Genomic DNA, 16,429 nt, shown 5'->3' with positions numbered 1-16,429 from the left:
CCCAAAAATGATACATCCACTGTTTCATTCAGAATGTTTTTTCCCTTGTTTTCCTCCTCTAAAAACGATGTGCGTGTTATGGTCAGGTGCGTGTTATAGAGCGAAAAATACGGTAGGTCTTTCAAGACCGGTGTTATATGATCTCGGCAGCCACTCCCAGTCACCAGTCTAGCTGCCACATTCTGGATTAGTTGTAGTTTCTGGGTCACCTTCAAAGGTAGCCCCACATAGAACGCATTGCAGTAGTCCAAGCGGGAGATAACTAGAGCATGCACCACTCTGGTGAGACAGTCCGCGGGCAGATAGGGTTTCAGCCTGCATACCAGATGGAGCTGGAAGACAACTGCCCTGGACACAGAATTGACCTAGAATCGTAGAATCACAGAATCATAGAGTTGGAAGAGACCACAAGGGCCATCGAGTCCAACCCCCTGCCAAGCAGGAAACACCATCAGAGCACTCCTGACATATGGTTGTCAAGCCTCTGCTTAAAGACCTCCAAAGAAGGAGACTCTACCACACTCCTTGGCAGCAAATTCCACTGTCGAACAGCTCTTACTGTCAGCAAGTTCTTCCTAATGTTTAGGTGGAATCTTCTTTCTTGTAGTTTGGAACCATTGCTCCGTGTCCGCTTCTCTGGAGCAGCAGAAAACAACCTTTCTCCCTCCTCTATGTGACATCCTTTTATATATTTGAACATGGCTATCATATCACCCCTTAACCTCCTCTTCTCCAGGCTAAACATGCCCAGCTCCCTTAGCCGTTCCTCATAAGGCATCGTTTCCAGGCCTTTGACCATTTTGGTTGCCCTCTTCTGGACCCGTTCCAGTTTGTCAGTGTCCTTCTTGAACTGTGGTGCCCAGAACTGGACACAGCACTCCAGGTGAGGTCTGACCAGAGCAGAATACAGTGGCACTATTACTTCCCTTGATCTAGATGCAATACTCCTATTGATGCAGCCCAGAATTGCATTGGCTTTTTTAGCTGCCGCGTCACACTGTTGGCTCATGTCAAGCTTGTGGTCAACCAAGACTCCTAGATCCTTTTCACATGTACTGCTCTCAAGCCAGGTGTCACCCATCTTGTATTTGTGCCTCTCATTTTTTTTGCCCAAGTACAATACTTTACATTTCTCCCTGTTAAAATTCATCTTGTTTGTTTTGGCCCAGTTCTCTAATCTGTCAAGGTCGTTTTGAAGTGTGATCCTGTCCTCTGGGGTGTTAGTCACCCCTCCCAGTTTGGTGTCATCTGCAAATTTGATCAGGATGCCCTTGAGTCCATCATCCAAGTCGTTGATAAAGATGTTGAATAAGACCGGGCCCAAGACAGAACCCTGTGGCACCCCACTAGTCACTCTTCTCCAGGATGAAGAGGAACCATTGATGAGCACCCTTTGTGTTTGGTCAGTCAGCCAGTTAGAAATCCACTGAGTGGTAGCATAGTCAAGACCGCATTTTACCAGCTTCTTTACAAGAATAGCATGGGGCGCTTCCGTGGACAGCTGTGAGTCCAGAATGACTCTCAGGCTGCGCACCTGGTCCTTCAGGGGCACAGTTACCCCATTCAGGACCAGGGAGTCCTCTACACCAGCCCGCCTCCTGTTCCCGCAAAACAGTACTTCTGTCTTGTCAGGATTTAACCTCAATCTGTTAGCCGCCATCCATCCTCCAACCACCTCCAGACACTCACACAGGACCTTCACCGCCTTCACTGGTTCAAATTTAAAAGAAAGGTAGAGCTGGGTATCATCCGCATATTGATGAACACCCAGCCCAAACCCCCTGATAATCTCTCCCGGCGGCTGCATGTAGATGTTAAAAAGCATGGGGGAGAGGACGGAACCCTGAGGCACCCCACAAGTGAGAGCCCAGAGGTCTGAACACTCATTCCCCACCACCACTTTCTGAACACGGCCCAGGAGGAAGGAGCGGAATCACTGTATAACAGTGCCCCAAACTCCTCTACATGGTCCAGAAGGATGTCATGGTCAATGGTATCAAAGGCCGCTCAGAAAACCAGAAGAACTAGGAAACAGCTTTCACCTTTGTCCCTAGCCTGCCAGAGATCGTCGACCAAGGCGGTTTCAGTCCCATGATGAGGCCTGAATCCGAACTGGAAGGGATCCAAATGGTCCACATCCTGCAGGTGTGCCTGGAGGTGTTCAGCAACCATGCGCTCAATCACCTTGCCCAAGAATGGAAGATTTGAGACTGGGCAATAGTTAGCCATATTGGCCAGGTCCAAATATGTTGTTTAAAGCAGTTTAAATAACTGCCTTTCAGCAGGTCTGGGAAGGCTCCTTCACAGAGGGAAGCAACAAAGGTTTTGTTCTACACTGTTATAACAGCAACACACACTTATGTAATAAGTCATAGGCAGGCATAGGCAAACTCCAGCTCTCCAGATGTTTGGGACTACAATTCCCATCATCCCTAGCTAGCAGGACCAGTGGTCAGGGATGATGGGAATTGTAATCCCAAACATCTGGAGGGCCTGAGCTTGCCTATGCCTGGTCAAAGGGATACAAGCTAACCCTACAGGATAGCTGTTGTAGCCCAGGACCACAAAGTATCATAGGTACATACATGGAAATGTAAGCTGTTCTTGGTTAGTTTGTGCTGAAGACCTGTTGTTATAAACAGATTTATACCAAAACAGTATACATGAATAGGCAGACTTACTGGAATCCAAAAATTCCTTAGCGTAAGTGTATCCGTAAGGCAGTGGGGTTTTCTCACTCAGGATTATGACATCATAAAGTACATCTCCTGTGGGGTTCTGAAAAGAAGCAGAATTCATAAAGCCCAGCAGCACTGAGTTACTTGTCAGGGAAGAGTTAGAGTTAGAAGTTTCCAGTTTCCCAGAGGGAGAATGTTGTCCCCAAGGGGGGGAGGAGAGCAATGAATCTAACAGAAGAGGGCAACAGGGAGGGACCGGCTGTTCCCAGGAAAGGCAAGGGTTCAGTTCTAGCTCAGATTTAGAGGAGAGGAGATACAAGCCAGCTCTAGCCAGGAGGTTAGAAAAAAAGAGAGCTGGGCATGTTTAGCCTGGAGAAGAGGAGGATATGATAGCCATGTTCAAATATATAAAAGGATGTCACATAGAGGAGGGAGAAAGGTTGTTTTCTGCTGCTCCAGAGAAGCGGACACGGAGCAATGGTTCCAAACTACAAGAAAAAAGATTCCACCTAAACATTAGGAAGAACTTCCTGACAGTAAGAGCTGTTCGACAGTGGAATTTGCTGCCAAGGAGTGTGGTAGAGTCTCCTTCTTTGGAGGTCTTTAAGCAGAGGCTTGACAACCATATGTCAGGAGTGCTCTGATGGTGTTTCCTGCTTGGCAGGGGGTTGGACTCGAGGGCCCTTGTGGTCTCTTCCAACTCTATGATTCTAAGAGTGGGAAAGCGAAGGGAAGGGCACCTTCGCCATTTTGAAGGTGGCTGGTCACGGAGAAGCAGAGCTCAGAAGGTATCTCAAATAAGTGACTCTGAGGAAGAATAGTTAAAGATAAGGAGCGTTTAAAAGTTTGTTTGTTAATACACAATAAAAAGTTATAAAAGAACAAGAAGCGTTTGTGTGGTGATCGGAAGAGGACAACGACCAGTCCTGACATTACTGGCACCAAGCTTCTCTCCGCAATCCTGGTATCCTCCTTACCTCACTGTTTATAGCTGATGTAGAGCATAGGAAGTAACCAGATTTCTGTGCAAATCCCTTTCCAAAGTTTGCAGGTGCTCCTTCTACAGTGGATGTGATCTAGAGACAGCAGGAGAGATCAAAACATCTATGAAGCAACAGGCAAAAGGACTGTCTTGATCTATTTGCTTGACAAAGGGTCACAGGGAGAAAATAGATTTTGCAAGTTAGTATCCCCAGAGCCTTATAACAATAATAATAAATCCACAGAGCCTTAAAAAGCCATGTTTTAAAGAAATTGTGCCACAGGAACTCTCCTGCAGAACAGGTGCTGCTTATTAAATAGAACAGTGACACAAGCAGGTGTGAAGGATAGACACAGTGGGTGGGGCAGAAAGCAAACCAGTCCATGGTTTTGTAACCTTTGGACTACAGCTCAGAACACCAGGAAGCAAGAAGTTACTGAATGAACAAGCCAGGCCACACTGTAGCCAAACCAGTTTAATGTGCGTGGAGTGAAACGTCAACACTGCAACAATGCTGAAGGGCACATACATGTTGCTGACTAACTGAAACCAAGTCAGGAATCTGTTGCCAAACTGTCAGATGACCTTTAATTATCATCTGCTTAGCTTGGTTGACAGATGAGCTATGTTCACCTGGTCTTTGTATTCAGGGCTGCAAGATAGCCAGCAGAGATGCAGAAGAGAACTATACATACGCTAGAAAGAGGGGCTATAATGTCCGATAGTGGAGCCTCAGGTTCTTATTCAGTCTAAAATACCAGAGGACCTAGCAATTCATTGGTATAAAATACTATAGCAGCACTGTCACGTCTAAGTACGGCCTCTAGCAGCTGCCCACTCCAAAGCTCCATTCAGCCCTGGGCTCCTCAAGATGCCCCCAGCAGAACAATATTTTGAATTCCTGTTCAAAAGCACTTCGTATAGAATTATATTATAAATGGTCCTCACAACAGCCCTGCAAAGCAGGCCACTATTATCTCTTCACTAAAGACGCAGAGCTTAATCTCCAAAACCAAGAGGGTTTGGGCTGTTCCCCGCCCGCCAGGCCCGGCTCTCAATCTTCTGCAGCTCCTCCTGCATGTCCTCGGGGCGCTCTTCCTTGTCGCTCACCCGGGACTGAAAATTTGGGCGCGTCTCTAGCTAGAACTAACCAACCTCAAGATGGAGGTAAAAATAAAAGGCGCGTTAGGATGGTTTTCTCTCCCTCCCGACTTCTGCTTCGACGTCCTTTCGGGACGCACCGGGAAGGCGAAGGGCCGCGCGACCCGGCGGCCCCTCGGAGGCAGCGACGGAGACGAGCCCCGAGGAAGCGCAGAGGGGGGACGGGGTCTCCCGGGGCCGCCCTGGGGGTCTCGGCCCTCACCGGAGTCCATCCCGCGGGGGCCGCGGCGGCGGCGGCGGAGCTCCACCCCAGGCCGGTGAGCGGAGGGCTCATGGCGCCCCGGAGGGCCAGGCGGCGGCGGCGGCGACCTTCGGTAGAACAGAAGAGAGGCGCGCGCCAACTCCCGCGCGGGCGTCCGCCGGAGAGAGCGAGCGAGCGAGCGCGCGCAGGGGCGTCGGTCCGTCCGTCCGTCCGTCCCGGGAGGCGCCTCTCGCTCTGCCCCCCCCCCCCGATTCAAAAGAAAAAGCCGTTGGCTCGTCCGCCTGCTCGCTCACAGCGGGCCTCTTCCGATTAGACGCCTTGGCGCAGCCAATGGAAAGTTCGCTCTCCTCCGGACATTTCGGGAAAGGGGGAAGAAGCGCGCAGGCGCCCTGCCTCGCCGTCCTCCGTCCCGGGAGGAGGAGTCACGGCCAGCCAATGAGAGGCAGCTCCGCCCATCCCAGCGCGGAGAACTTTTTTGTCAGCCGCTTGGAAGTAAGTTTGTTTGTTACAATCAAGCGGCACCCAAGTTTTATGAAATAACTAAATGAGGAAACTCCCAGAGCCAGAGCTGGGCAGTGCCTTCACCGAGGAGCAGCTGTGGAGGTGGGGAATGTGAGGTTTCCACATGCACGTGACTCGCTTACATTTTTCAAACTATTAATAGTCACCTCATAGAGTTGGTTACCCTTTTAAATAGCCGTACTTTAAAATAGAATATTGTGGTTTTAATGTATTTTTACACAGATAAAGTTACGTCATTCAAACTGTTAAGAATTATTTTGAAGAGTCCAGGGTACTCCGTTGCAGCCTTGCTCATATATATATATATATGCAGGTTTTGGTGTCCTCGGGTGTCTTCCCGTGTAAAAGTTGGGGTGTCTAGGCGACGTTTCGACGAGGTCTCACTCGTCATCTTCAGGCTGGTGCTTTCGGCTTCTTGTTACTGGAACAGAGCAGGATCTCAGTGTTTGAGTTCCTATAAATACTGTAGAGTATTTATATATATAGTTGTAGGGTGGCCACTTGCACATCAACAATAAAAAGAAAAAATGGCATATGCTAATTGATATGTATTTATAAATTATGACTGTAATCAGCACCAGCATTCCACCCCCCACCCCCAAGAAAAGCACTGGTTAAAATGTGGCAACTTCCTGTTAACAACTTCATGGTGAGTACTCAAACCTCTTTTTCTAGAAGAAAAGCCTGTAATGCGAACAAATAAATGCAGTGGTGGGGGGAAGTTTGACCCATGTGCCTGCTCATTCTTCAAGTGCCAACTATGCACAAGCCAGCTCAGGGCCTCTTCTCCCAGTTCTAAATCTGTAAGGTTTATTACTTAGTGTATCTATATCCTCTCAAGCTGGGATTCAAGGCAGCCTACATTTTAAAAGCATCATTCTAAAATGCAAAGCAATAAAACAAACTAGTTAAGAACAACAGCTAAAACACATTTAGAACCAGCAGTAAAATACTGATTGCTCCACACTGTCTTCACACAGTTTTCAAAGGCCTATCTGAATAGGAAGGTCTTAGTGGAAAGAGAAAAAGGAAGAAATTCCACAATATGGGAGCAGCCACCAAGAAAGCTCTCTCTTCTGTCACCACCAACCATGCCTCTGATGTTAAGACTAGGTCTGGGCAGCCCTTTAAACAGAGGACTGTCTTTTGTAAAGTAGGGCACATGGCCATCCTAGATCACTGGCGCATACCCAAGTCAGGCTGTGCGAGTCTATCAATTAAGCCATGGGTCAGTAAACTAAGGCCTGGGGGCTGGATCAGGCCCAATTGCCTTCTGGATCTGGCCCGCGGACAGTTCAGGAATCGCCGTGTGGATTGCCAGTGCGCGTGTTCTTTCCCTCTCCCTTACACGGTGGCGGCGGCAGCGCCTCCTCCCTCCCTCCTGGCTTCTCCCCGCCCTGACTAGAGGAGGAAGGGGGCTGGGCTTTGTCGGTGCCAGCAGCAGCAGCAGCAGCAGCAGCAGCAACACTTGAGCGATCACCATTTGAAGCAGCCCCTCTCCGGAGCCCTGTTTTCCAATTAAGCAAACAAGGCTGTTTCTAGCACTTTAACAAAGGCCAGGATGCAACCCAGCTGAAAGCTTAACAACATCTGCAGAAAAAGAAAAAGAAAGTTAAATCTTTTTTCTTCTTTGACGATCACTTGTAGCCAAGTAAGATTTGTTTCCATGAATGTGGTCTTAACAGTGAATCCATGAGTGACTGTGGAGGCTAATTCTGGATCCACACATCCTTCCAGTGGGGAAATAGGTTTCCGGGCGGAAGTTGATCCTGGTGAGTTTGCCAAGTGTACCTTCCTCTTAACATGTTTCTCTTTTTCATCCTGTGTTTGAGCATCTTCAATGTCCATGACACCTTTGGTAAAGGCTATTCTCCAATTGGAGCCCCATAACATGTGGGTAAAATCTCAGCGCCTAGGGCTTGCCGATCGCGTGGTCGGTGATTCGAATCCCCGCGGCGGAGTGAGCTCCCGTCTTTCGGTCCCAGCTCCTGCCCACCTAACAGTTCGAAAGCACCCTTAAGTGCAAGTAGATAAATAGGTACCGCTTTATAGCGGGAAGGTAAACGGCATTTCCGCGTGCTGCGCTGGTGCTGGCTCGCCAGAGCAGCTTCGTCACGCTGGCCACGTGACCCGGAAGTGTCTCCGGACAGCACTGGCCCCCGGCCTCTTAAGTGAGATGGGCACACAACCCTAGAGTCGGACACGACTGGCCCGTATGGGCAGGGGTACCTTTACCTTTACCTTTACCTAACATGCCAAAAGCTGCCTCTCAAATGGAGAGTACTCTGTGTTAGGCAGACACACACTTTTCCCTGTAGGTCCCTTTTGCTGCAAACTCCAAACAGCCCCTTCCTCATTTGCAGACACTTGTAACGCAAAAGGCTGTTCTTTGATGTAAGGTCCAAAAGGCATAGGTGCAGCTACAACAGATTTAGCCTCAGATAACACTTTTGGTTGCTGCTCCCCCCACCCAAACTGTGTTTTGTTTCTGATAACCTGATAGATTGGTCTCAGGATCTGGGCTAGATGGGTTATGTGCTGCTTCCAAAAGCCCACTGGCCCCACTAACTGCTGAGCCTCCTCCTTAGAGGTGGGGGCTTGCAGCAGCATCCCAATTACATTCAACACTCCATGACACTTCAGATTCATTATCTAGCAAATTCAAAACCCTCTGAACATTTCCATGCAAAATAGTCAGTGACAGACGCGGGCAGTGGTCTACAGAGATAGCTGTCTTCAGTAGCCTCACCTCTAGAGCTATGCCTCTCCCCCCCCCCCATCTGTTTGCTGGGGAATTTTCCAATCACTGCCCCAAGTGTCGCAATGAGGGATACAGTGATGTGATGGGAGTGCTGTGGGGGAAGCCCCCCTTACTTGAGCCCCCCTTCCTCTTCTTTGCTGTTAGCACACTCCTTTTTCCAAAGCTTAAACACCTCTTCAGTGGAAATGCCTTCTGTCTCTGCTTTTGGCACCCCCACCCCTAACAATTCATTCATCTGCCTCCTGTTCACCTTCTGCTCTAAATTCCAAGAGCTTGCTTGCTCTCTTTTCCCCCTCGCAGCACATGCTGGAGGTCTGGCAGCCCTATCTTCCTGCACATCACCTAGCTGCCTTTTAAAAACAACACTTTCCCCCAACAGATCTTCCCTGCACAGGCTCACTGGACTCCACTTCTGAGTTCCACTCCCCGCCCCCCCGGCAGGATCTCACCCCTGGGCAAGCTCACTGGGCTCCACTTCCAAGTTCCAGTGTCAGACCTTTTTTACAATGTAGAAAGAAAGAAAGAAAAAGAGAAAGAAAGAAATTGTCCAGTAGCACCTTAGAGACCAACTAAGTTTGTTTTTGGTATGAGCTTTCGTGTGCATGCACTTCTTCAGATACACTGTGTAATAAAAAATTAAAGGTCTTATATATATAATAAATGTTCATAAATGTACCCACCAAGCACGTACAGATATGTGGACCACATGTCTGGAGCAGCACAGGAAGACCGTCCTGAAACCATTTTGACTCCCAAACTGACCAAATGTTTTCTCCCCAAGGAGGGAGGGGGTAAGGGAAGCTTCCCTTTGTCTCAGGAATTTAGTAATCACCATTTCAAAGGAATGGCCAGACTACCAGGAAAGGCAATCAGATAAGGCATTATCAGAAAACCTGGCAGACAGGAAAAACAACAACATTCAAATTTCTGTTGTAGACCGCCTTTTCTGTGTTGTAGGTATGTTTGTGGGGAGTAGTCTTGGGTTACACCCCTTCTGTGATGTATGTATGATGTATGGAGGGGTGGTCTTGAGCTCCAGGGCAGGGAATTAAAAATATCTATATAAAGGCAGGCACCCCTTTGTTCTGGGTCCTCCACCTTTCCTGCGTGTGAGGGGAGCACCCTGTTGGAACAGCTTTAATAAAGATGAGACTTACTAGCTGCTTTGCTTCTCAATATTCTCTGGTTGGCCTCTTTTATTTTCTCCTACCGATAGAGAACCCACTTAAGGACTCTATACAGGCTCTTGGATACCCTATAAGGGAAGTGTCAGGGAAGAGTTAGAAGTTTCCAGTTTCTCAGAGGGAGAAAGCATTCCCCAAGGGGGGAAGGAGAGCAGTGAATCTAACAGAAAAGAGCAACAGGAACAACAGGGAGGGACTGGCTGTTCCCAGGAAAGGCAAGGGTTCAGTTCTAGCTCAGATTCGGAGGAGGGGAGATACAGGCCAGCTCTAGCCAGGAGGGTAGGAAAAAGAGCAGGAAAGCGAAGGAAAGGGAACCTTCGCCATTTTGAAGGTGGCTGGTCATGGGGAAGCAGAGCTCAGAAGGTATCTGAAAGAAGTGACTCTGAGGAAGAATAGTTAAAGATAAGGAGCGTTTAAAAGTTTGTTTGTTAATACACAATAAAAAGTTGTAAAAGAACAAGAAGCGTTTGTGTGGTGATCGGAAGAGGACAAAGACCAGTCCTGACAGGAAGAAGGGCAGATTTTGTTTACAACAACTGAAACAGAAGTCACCAGACCTTTATATGTAGTGAGAGGGTGGATGGGAATGAGTGATTGGCTAATAGGTGTGGTAAACCTGTTGACAACTGTTAACAACTGCAATTGGTCTTACAGGAAAAAAGCAAGGGATGAGATGGCCAAAAATAGCTTTATCATGTATAATGAAATAAGAATCTAATGTCTCTATTCAGACCAGGTCTCTCCATGGTTTTAAGTTTGGTAATAAGTTGTAATTCAGCAACTTCTCTGCAGTCTATTTCTGAAATTCTTTTGTAATATGACAGCTACTTTGAGATCTTGTATAGAATGTCCTTGGAGATTGAAGTGTTCTCCTACTGGTTTCTCTGTCTAGTGATTCCTGATGTCAGGTTTATGTCCATTTATCCTTGGCGTAGGGTTTGGTCTGTCTAATATAGAGAGCTGAAGGGCACTGCTGGCATTTGATAGCATACACATTGTTAGAAGATGAGCAATTAAATAGTCCAGAGATGGTATGTTTGATGTTGTTGGGTCCAGTGATGGTGTTTTTACAATGGATGGAGAAAGTAATAAAACATAGATAAGCAGAGCCAGGAAGAGATAGACAGTGATCTGACATGGTCAACTCCTCCTGTCTACTCAAAATTGTTCTGGAATAATTATCCCATACAGTATCATAGGAACATGCAAGCCCACTCACCATGACAAGGTGATGATCCAGTGAGTGAGCATTTTTAAATAGCAGCTAGAACACCAAGCAAAATGCTTGAGACGGGGGGCCGCTAGGGGTGCATTGGAAGATGGCCGACAATACCATCTCTCCGGCTCACACGAGGTAATTAAGAGGCTGATATGGGAGTATGCAGCCTCCCCAAGGGAATGGGGAACACTGCCTCGCCTGCGGTTGCCATAAATCACCCCCGAGTTCGAAAGAAGGGGGTGAGGGCACAAGGCGCACAGCACTCGTGTGGGACGGCTCTCCCGGACGCTGTGTCTGATTGCGCGGCCTGGTTGCAGCAGCTCAAAATAAACAATTAGAGAGAAGCAAATGCACATATTTCGAGTGAAGAACGGGAGTTAAGACTGCTAACTGAAGTGGGACTGGGAAAGGTTGTGGACCACTGGGTTGAACTTCACTGCATGTAATGCTTTGAAGGAAAATGTAATGAAAATGATATATAGATGGTACATGACCCCAGTTAAACTTGCTAAGATATACCATTTGTCTGATAATAAATGTTGGAAATGTAAAGAAAATGAAGGAACATTCTTTCACCTCTGGTGGACCTGCCCTAGAGTGAAGGCTTTCTGGGAAATGATATATAATGAGCTGAAAAAGGTATTTAAGTATACCTTCCCTAAGAAACCAGAGGCCTTCCTTCTGGGCATTGTCGGCCAGGTGTTAAAGAAGGACCGAACATTTTTCATGTATGCAACAACGGCAGCAAGGATACTCATCGCTAAGAACTGGAAGACTCAAGAACTACCCACACTGGAAGAGTGGCAGATGCAACTGATGGACTATATGGAACTAGCCGAGATGACTGGCAGAATCCGAGACCTGGGAGAGGAGAGGGTTGAAGAAGATTGGAAGAAATTCAAGATTTATTTTAAAAAATACTGTAATTTGGTTGAATGCTAAGAAAGGATGCTAGATCATAAATAATTGTGCACCACTAAATTAGTGAGAACTAAGATGATAAGTAAATTTGAGAAAAAACTATAAACCTTTTGGAGAACTTATAGATTATATTTAAATGAATTTGACATAAGAGTGTAAACAAGATGATAAATTGCTGGCAAGAATTGGCAATGATGTAAATGGGAGCGGGAGGCGCGAGGGAGTCCAAAGATGTTATGAAAAGATGTTATGATATATGTTATACTGTTTTTTTTTTTTTTTTTTTTTTTTGCATTTATGTTTGAAAAATCCAAATAAAATATTATAAAAAAAAAAGACTGCTAACTGAAGTGAGCTCTGTGAAGTGGAGCGACGGGTTGGATTCAACAGGAAAATAAAGCAAGAAGAAGACACATCAAAGGGTTGGTATGCTGGAACGGGACGGAATGGGGGGGGGGGACTTTTCTTTTTTTTATCTTATGTGATTACATAACAATCCCCCCCCCCCCGGAAGAATCGTTGCAATTAATCATTATAAGCGGGAGGATTAAGAACTGTGTGGAAATGAATTACTAATCAAAGACTTGGCTTGTGGAATATTTGGAAAGGAATGAAAGACCTTTGGAATGACGCAGTTACAAAAAGAGACTCGTTAGGAAGCAGGCCTGGTGGCAGGATTTACGATCGAGGGGGAGGAGACCATGGCTTTGTTATTATATCGGACTGTGAGTTTGACCTGGCAGAACCCCCTGAGAAGATCGAGGAGAGAGTGACAGGCCTGCGAGGATTAATGAGCAGACTTTAAGAATGTTTTGTACGGAAGTGCTGAAATGGCGTCTGTCTGTTTGAATATGACTCTTGGAGGAATGGAAAATTCACACAGGATATAGAATCATAGAATCATAGAGTTGGAAGAGACCACAAGGGCCATCAAGTCCAACCCCCTGCCAAGCAGGAAACACCATCAGAGCACTCCTAACATATGGTTGTCAAGCCTCTGCTTAAAGACCTCCAAAGAGGTCGTTAAAAACGTTGTTAAAAACAACGTTTGTTTTTAACCCGCTTGTGGAGACTATCAGAGGTCACAAAGAAAGGAATATATGATAACAACAAGAAGATGAGGAAAATAATAAAGAGAAGATTGGACAGAACTGTGAATACTATTTGGACAGAATTCTGAAAATTGAAGCAGCAGCAAGAGAGATGTTTGGATCCCTTTCTGAGCTCAAAGTATGGGTACCCCCAACAAAATTTTTTAAAAATTGGCTATGTGATTTGACTGGTTTGTTAATAAAAATTATATTAAAAAAAAATGCTTGAGACAAAAGAGCAACACTATAAAAGCATAGCTTCTAAGAGCTATGGATAGATCTGCAAAATATTTCATATTATCTTTCCACCAAAGGGTTTTGCTCCATTTTTAATTGTAATTGAGAAAACTGTTTATCAGTTTCATTCCTTTAAAAATAAACAAATAAAAGGAAATCATACTCTGCATGACAAGCCACTGACAATACTAGCAATTCAAGGATATACAGTCAGCCTGTTTACTTAAGTGCTAGAATAACTGGACAAGGCTGTAAAAGACCAGCTACCAGGCAATAGCAAATCAATACCTCAAGAGAGTGGAATTAGACAAAGGTGCAAAAATGTTTACAAAGCATGGGAGCCAACTTGAGCCCCAAATGCAGAGAAAAGAAAGGTCCTATTGCCGCTGTGTGTTTGTTCTTTTCTTTCCTATCACCAGTATACACGGGAGGAGAAATTTTCCTGCAGTCCTCAGCAACTTATGACCTAGGACAAATTTTTAAGTTGGTGCTGGTCATCAGGGCCATCTTAAGCATATCCGGTGCCATGGTCCCTCTGGCACGCACGCACACACACACACACACACTCAGAGTTGTCCCCCTTCTTTTAGGGAGGACGGCACTGCTGGAGGAGGCGGGCAGCGGCTGGAGGGCGGTTCCTCCGGTGGGGAAGAGGCAGAGGCTGGACGCGGCACCCCCTGGCTCAGCTGGCCGCTTTGTGCTGCGGTGGCCACAGCCGATGGAGGCTCTGGGTGCGGCGCTGCTTTGGCATGGCAGAAGCAGGCAACGGCGGCGAGCTGATGCTGGGAGCCTCCACCTCTTCCCTGGCGCCCTCCAGAACTTGGTGTCTTGGGCCCCCGGCACTAGCCTCTATGGGTAAGACGCCCCTGCTGGTTATGGACTACATACATACTTGCACCTGTGGATTTAAAAAATTGAATGAAGAGGGAAAGAGCATTGGACAGTTTTATCTGATTTTAGCTCTGTGACTAAAACCTTGGCATCATATTATATATATATATATATATATATATATATATATATATATATATGCAGGTTTTGGTGTCCTCGGGTGTCTTCCCGTGTAAAAGTTGGGGTGTCTAGGCGACGTTTCGACGAGGTCTCACTCGTCATCTTCAGGCTGGTGCTTTCGGCTTCTTGTTACTGGAACAGAGCAGGATCTCAGTGTTTGAGTTCCTATAAATAGCCAATCCATGGTGGCACCTCCGGATGCTGCACCCCCCTGCAATCCCTACACAGATCTGGCTGACACAAGCCACAAAACCACAGCTCGCCCCTATACACGAAGCCAAGCCAGAGCACAACTAAGTACAGTACAGCCATCTTCTCAGGAAAACTCTTCACAAAGTTCAAGAGGTCAAGACACAAAGACTTTAACAACTAATCCACACCTAATGACCCACCTAAGTGGTACTCAGGATATCACTCAAGAAATCACTCAAGATATCTCTCAAGTAATTAAGGAACAAAAGAAGAAAAGGCACACTAGCCTGGGAACTTCCTCTCTGCCCAGAACATTGGAGGCTATACACCACACCCCCTCTACAGTATTTATAGGAACTCAAACACTGAGATCCTGCTCTGTTCCAGTAACAAGAAGCCGAAAGCACCAGCCTGAAGATGACGAGTGAGACCTCGTCGAAACGTCGCCTAGACACCCCAACTTTTACACGGGAAGACACCCGAGGACACCAAAACCTGCATTCCTGTACCCGTGAAAATCTACGAAAGCAAATATATATATATACACACACACACACACACACACACACACACACACACACACACACGAAGCTGTGATCTGCAGCCATTACCAAGTGTTTCAAGCTAGACTTCTATTACCTATCAGGTCAAACCTGTGAGTTAGAAAAGAGAAAATAAAAGCCAGTACCATTTTACAGCTGCAGTTAGGATTGTGATTGGAAAATCCATTGTCATCTTCTTTTAAGTTTGTGGAACGATGAGTGTCCTGTGCTTTAATGCAATTGGGGGTGGGGCGCATTTTCTTATTTGGTTGGAAGAATGGAAGTATTACTGTCCAGCAAGGATCTGTCCAATAGGATAGAACATTATTTTCATCTGCCCCATCCTTTTGCGCTGCAGGGCAGGAATGCCACCGTCCCTGAAGTGCAGATCAACCCCAAAGCGGACCATAGTGCTGAGAAGTGGGCAGCTGCGGAGTTGCATCCCAAGCTTGCAAATGGAAGAAGAATGCAGCTCTACCCCTCTGGAGGCTGGATCACAGATGGGGTCGTTGGGGGAAGTCTGAGCAGTTTCCGGGCTGGTGAATTTTCTAAGTTCTGGAAAGTCCCTGATGCTGAAATTGAAACAAGAATCCTTAGTTGCCTCCAGATGCTTCTCATGGTTAGAATACAGCAAAAACAGAGACCATCAGATTGCACATTTATGGCAAATTATTTATTTGCAAGGCTTCATGTTTGTAAGAGGAATAGCTAGCTTTTTGACTAGCCTAAGTTGTGGGAACTGCCACATAGTCTCTACGGATTAAGTCAAAGTCCTCTCTCTCCTCAGCCCCAATTATCTGTATCTGTAAATTGGACAAATAATGTATTCAGTCTCTCCCAAATATAATTTGCCTTCTAGACTTCTATTTATCAGAGTCTGTAAACCACCTAATCATAAAAACCGCTAAAGTCAAAAATTAAAATCCAGCTTACCTAAAAATACAAAATAAAAATAGCAATTAAAATATACATTAAAAAATAATGGTCAAGGAGAATTACACCATTTCATGTGTAAGACAAATAGCTATCAGCTTTGAAAATTAGGGGATGTGTAAGCACATGGAAATTCGCAGTATAGGAAAGAACAGCCCAGGACTCTGCATTAGCACCTTAGGAAAATGAGAGACCTTTATTACGTAGATCCAACAATCCTGGCAACCTCAAAAATATTAATTAGAACAGACCTACAAGCCAGGGATATTTTAAAAAAACCCAGTAATAAACAACTACAGGTAGGGCTGAAAAGATCAAATCTGAACTAAATTTGTAAGATGTGAGAACAAATGATCACTTTCAGTTTTCTACTTATCCAGGAATTGAGACAAAGTTCACATAGGATATGCAGTGTCTTCCAAATGCTGCAGATGTAGCAAAATACACCCTTGCACAACTCTCTAATGGAAGGGGGGTGCACCCCCATGCATCAGAAAAATGTCAAGTGAACATGCTCTTAATGGGGAGAAGAGGTTTTTTTTAAGGCACTATTTGCTGGTTAAGCAGCCATAATCAATGCATGGCTAAAAATAAATGCTTACCAAGTTTCACTGAGAGCTTCTGAAGATACCGTGTAACATCTTCTATATAACTTTGACAAACCTTCACCATCTGATGGACTTCATCCAGCTAAGGAAACAAACATTTTAAAGGTCAGAACCCAACAATGGGTTTCATCTGGATATTCCTAGGATTTGCTTTTCAGAAGAACATGCAGATCTATTAAGCAACA

General features: G+C 46.0%; 2 protein-coding genes across 3 annotated transcripts in view; both read right to left on the bottom strand.

Annotated features, from left to right (window-relative positions):
- The window catches only part of MVB12A (multivesicular body subunit 12A), a 29,620-nt gene extending 24,415 nt beyond the window's left edge, over window positions 1–5,205 (bottom strand). The window contains exons 1-3 of the mRNA XM_081851893.1: window positions 5,024–5,205; window positions 3,656–3,754; window positions 2,682–2,778 (exon numbers count right to left, since the gene is read on the bottom strand). Coding sequence (XP_081708019.1) covers window positions 2,682–2,778; window positions 3,656–3,754; window positions 5,024–5,095 — 268 coding nt within the window. The 5' untranslated portion in view covers window positions 5,096–5,205. The remainder of the gene's footprint in view (window positions 1–2,681; window positions 2,779–3,655; window positions 3,755–5,023) is intronic.
- Window positions 5,206–14,846: 9,641 nt separating this feature from the next.
- Window positions 14,847–16,429, bottom strand: part of DSN1 (DSN1 component of MIS12 kinetochore complex) — a 31,662-nt gene continuing 30,079 nt past the window's right edge. For both annotated transcript variants that reach the window (XM_081851788.1, XM_081851787.1), the window contains exons 11-12: window positions 16,239–16,326; window positions 14,847–15,275 (exon numbers count right to left, since the gene is read on the bottom strand). In XM_081851788.1, the coding sequence (XP_081707914.1) occupies window positions 15,178–15,275; window positions 16,239–16,326 (186 nt within the window). In that variant the 3' untranslated portion in view covers window positions 14,847–15,177. The remainder of the gene's footprint in view (window positions 15,276–16,238; window positions 16,327–16,429) is intronic.

This window comes from Podarcis erhardii (assembly GCF_964252035.2).
Source record: "Podarcis erhardii genome assembly, chromosome: 2".
NCBI classification, from domain to species: Eukaryota; Metazoa; Chordata; class Lepidosauria; order Squamata; family Lacertidae; genus Podarcis; species Podarcis erhardii.
This window is presented reverse-complemented; position numbering and strand designations above follow the sequence as displayed.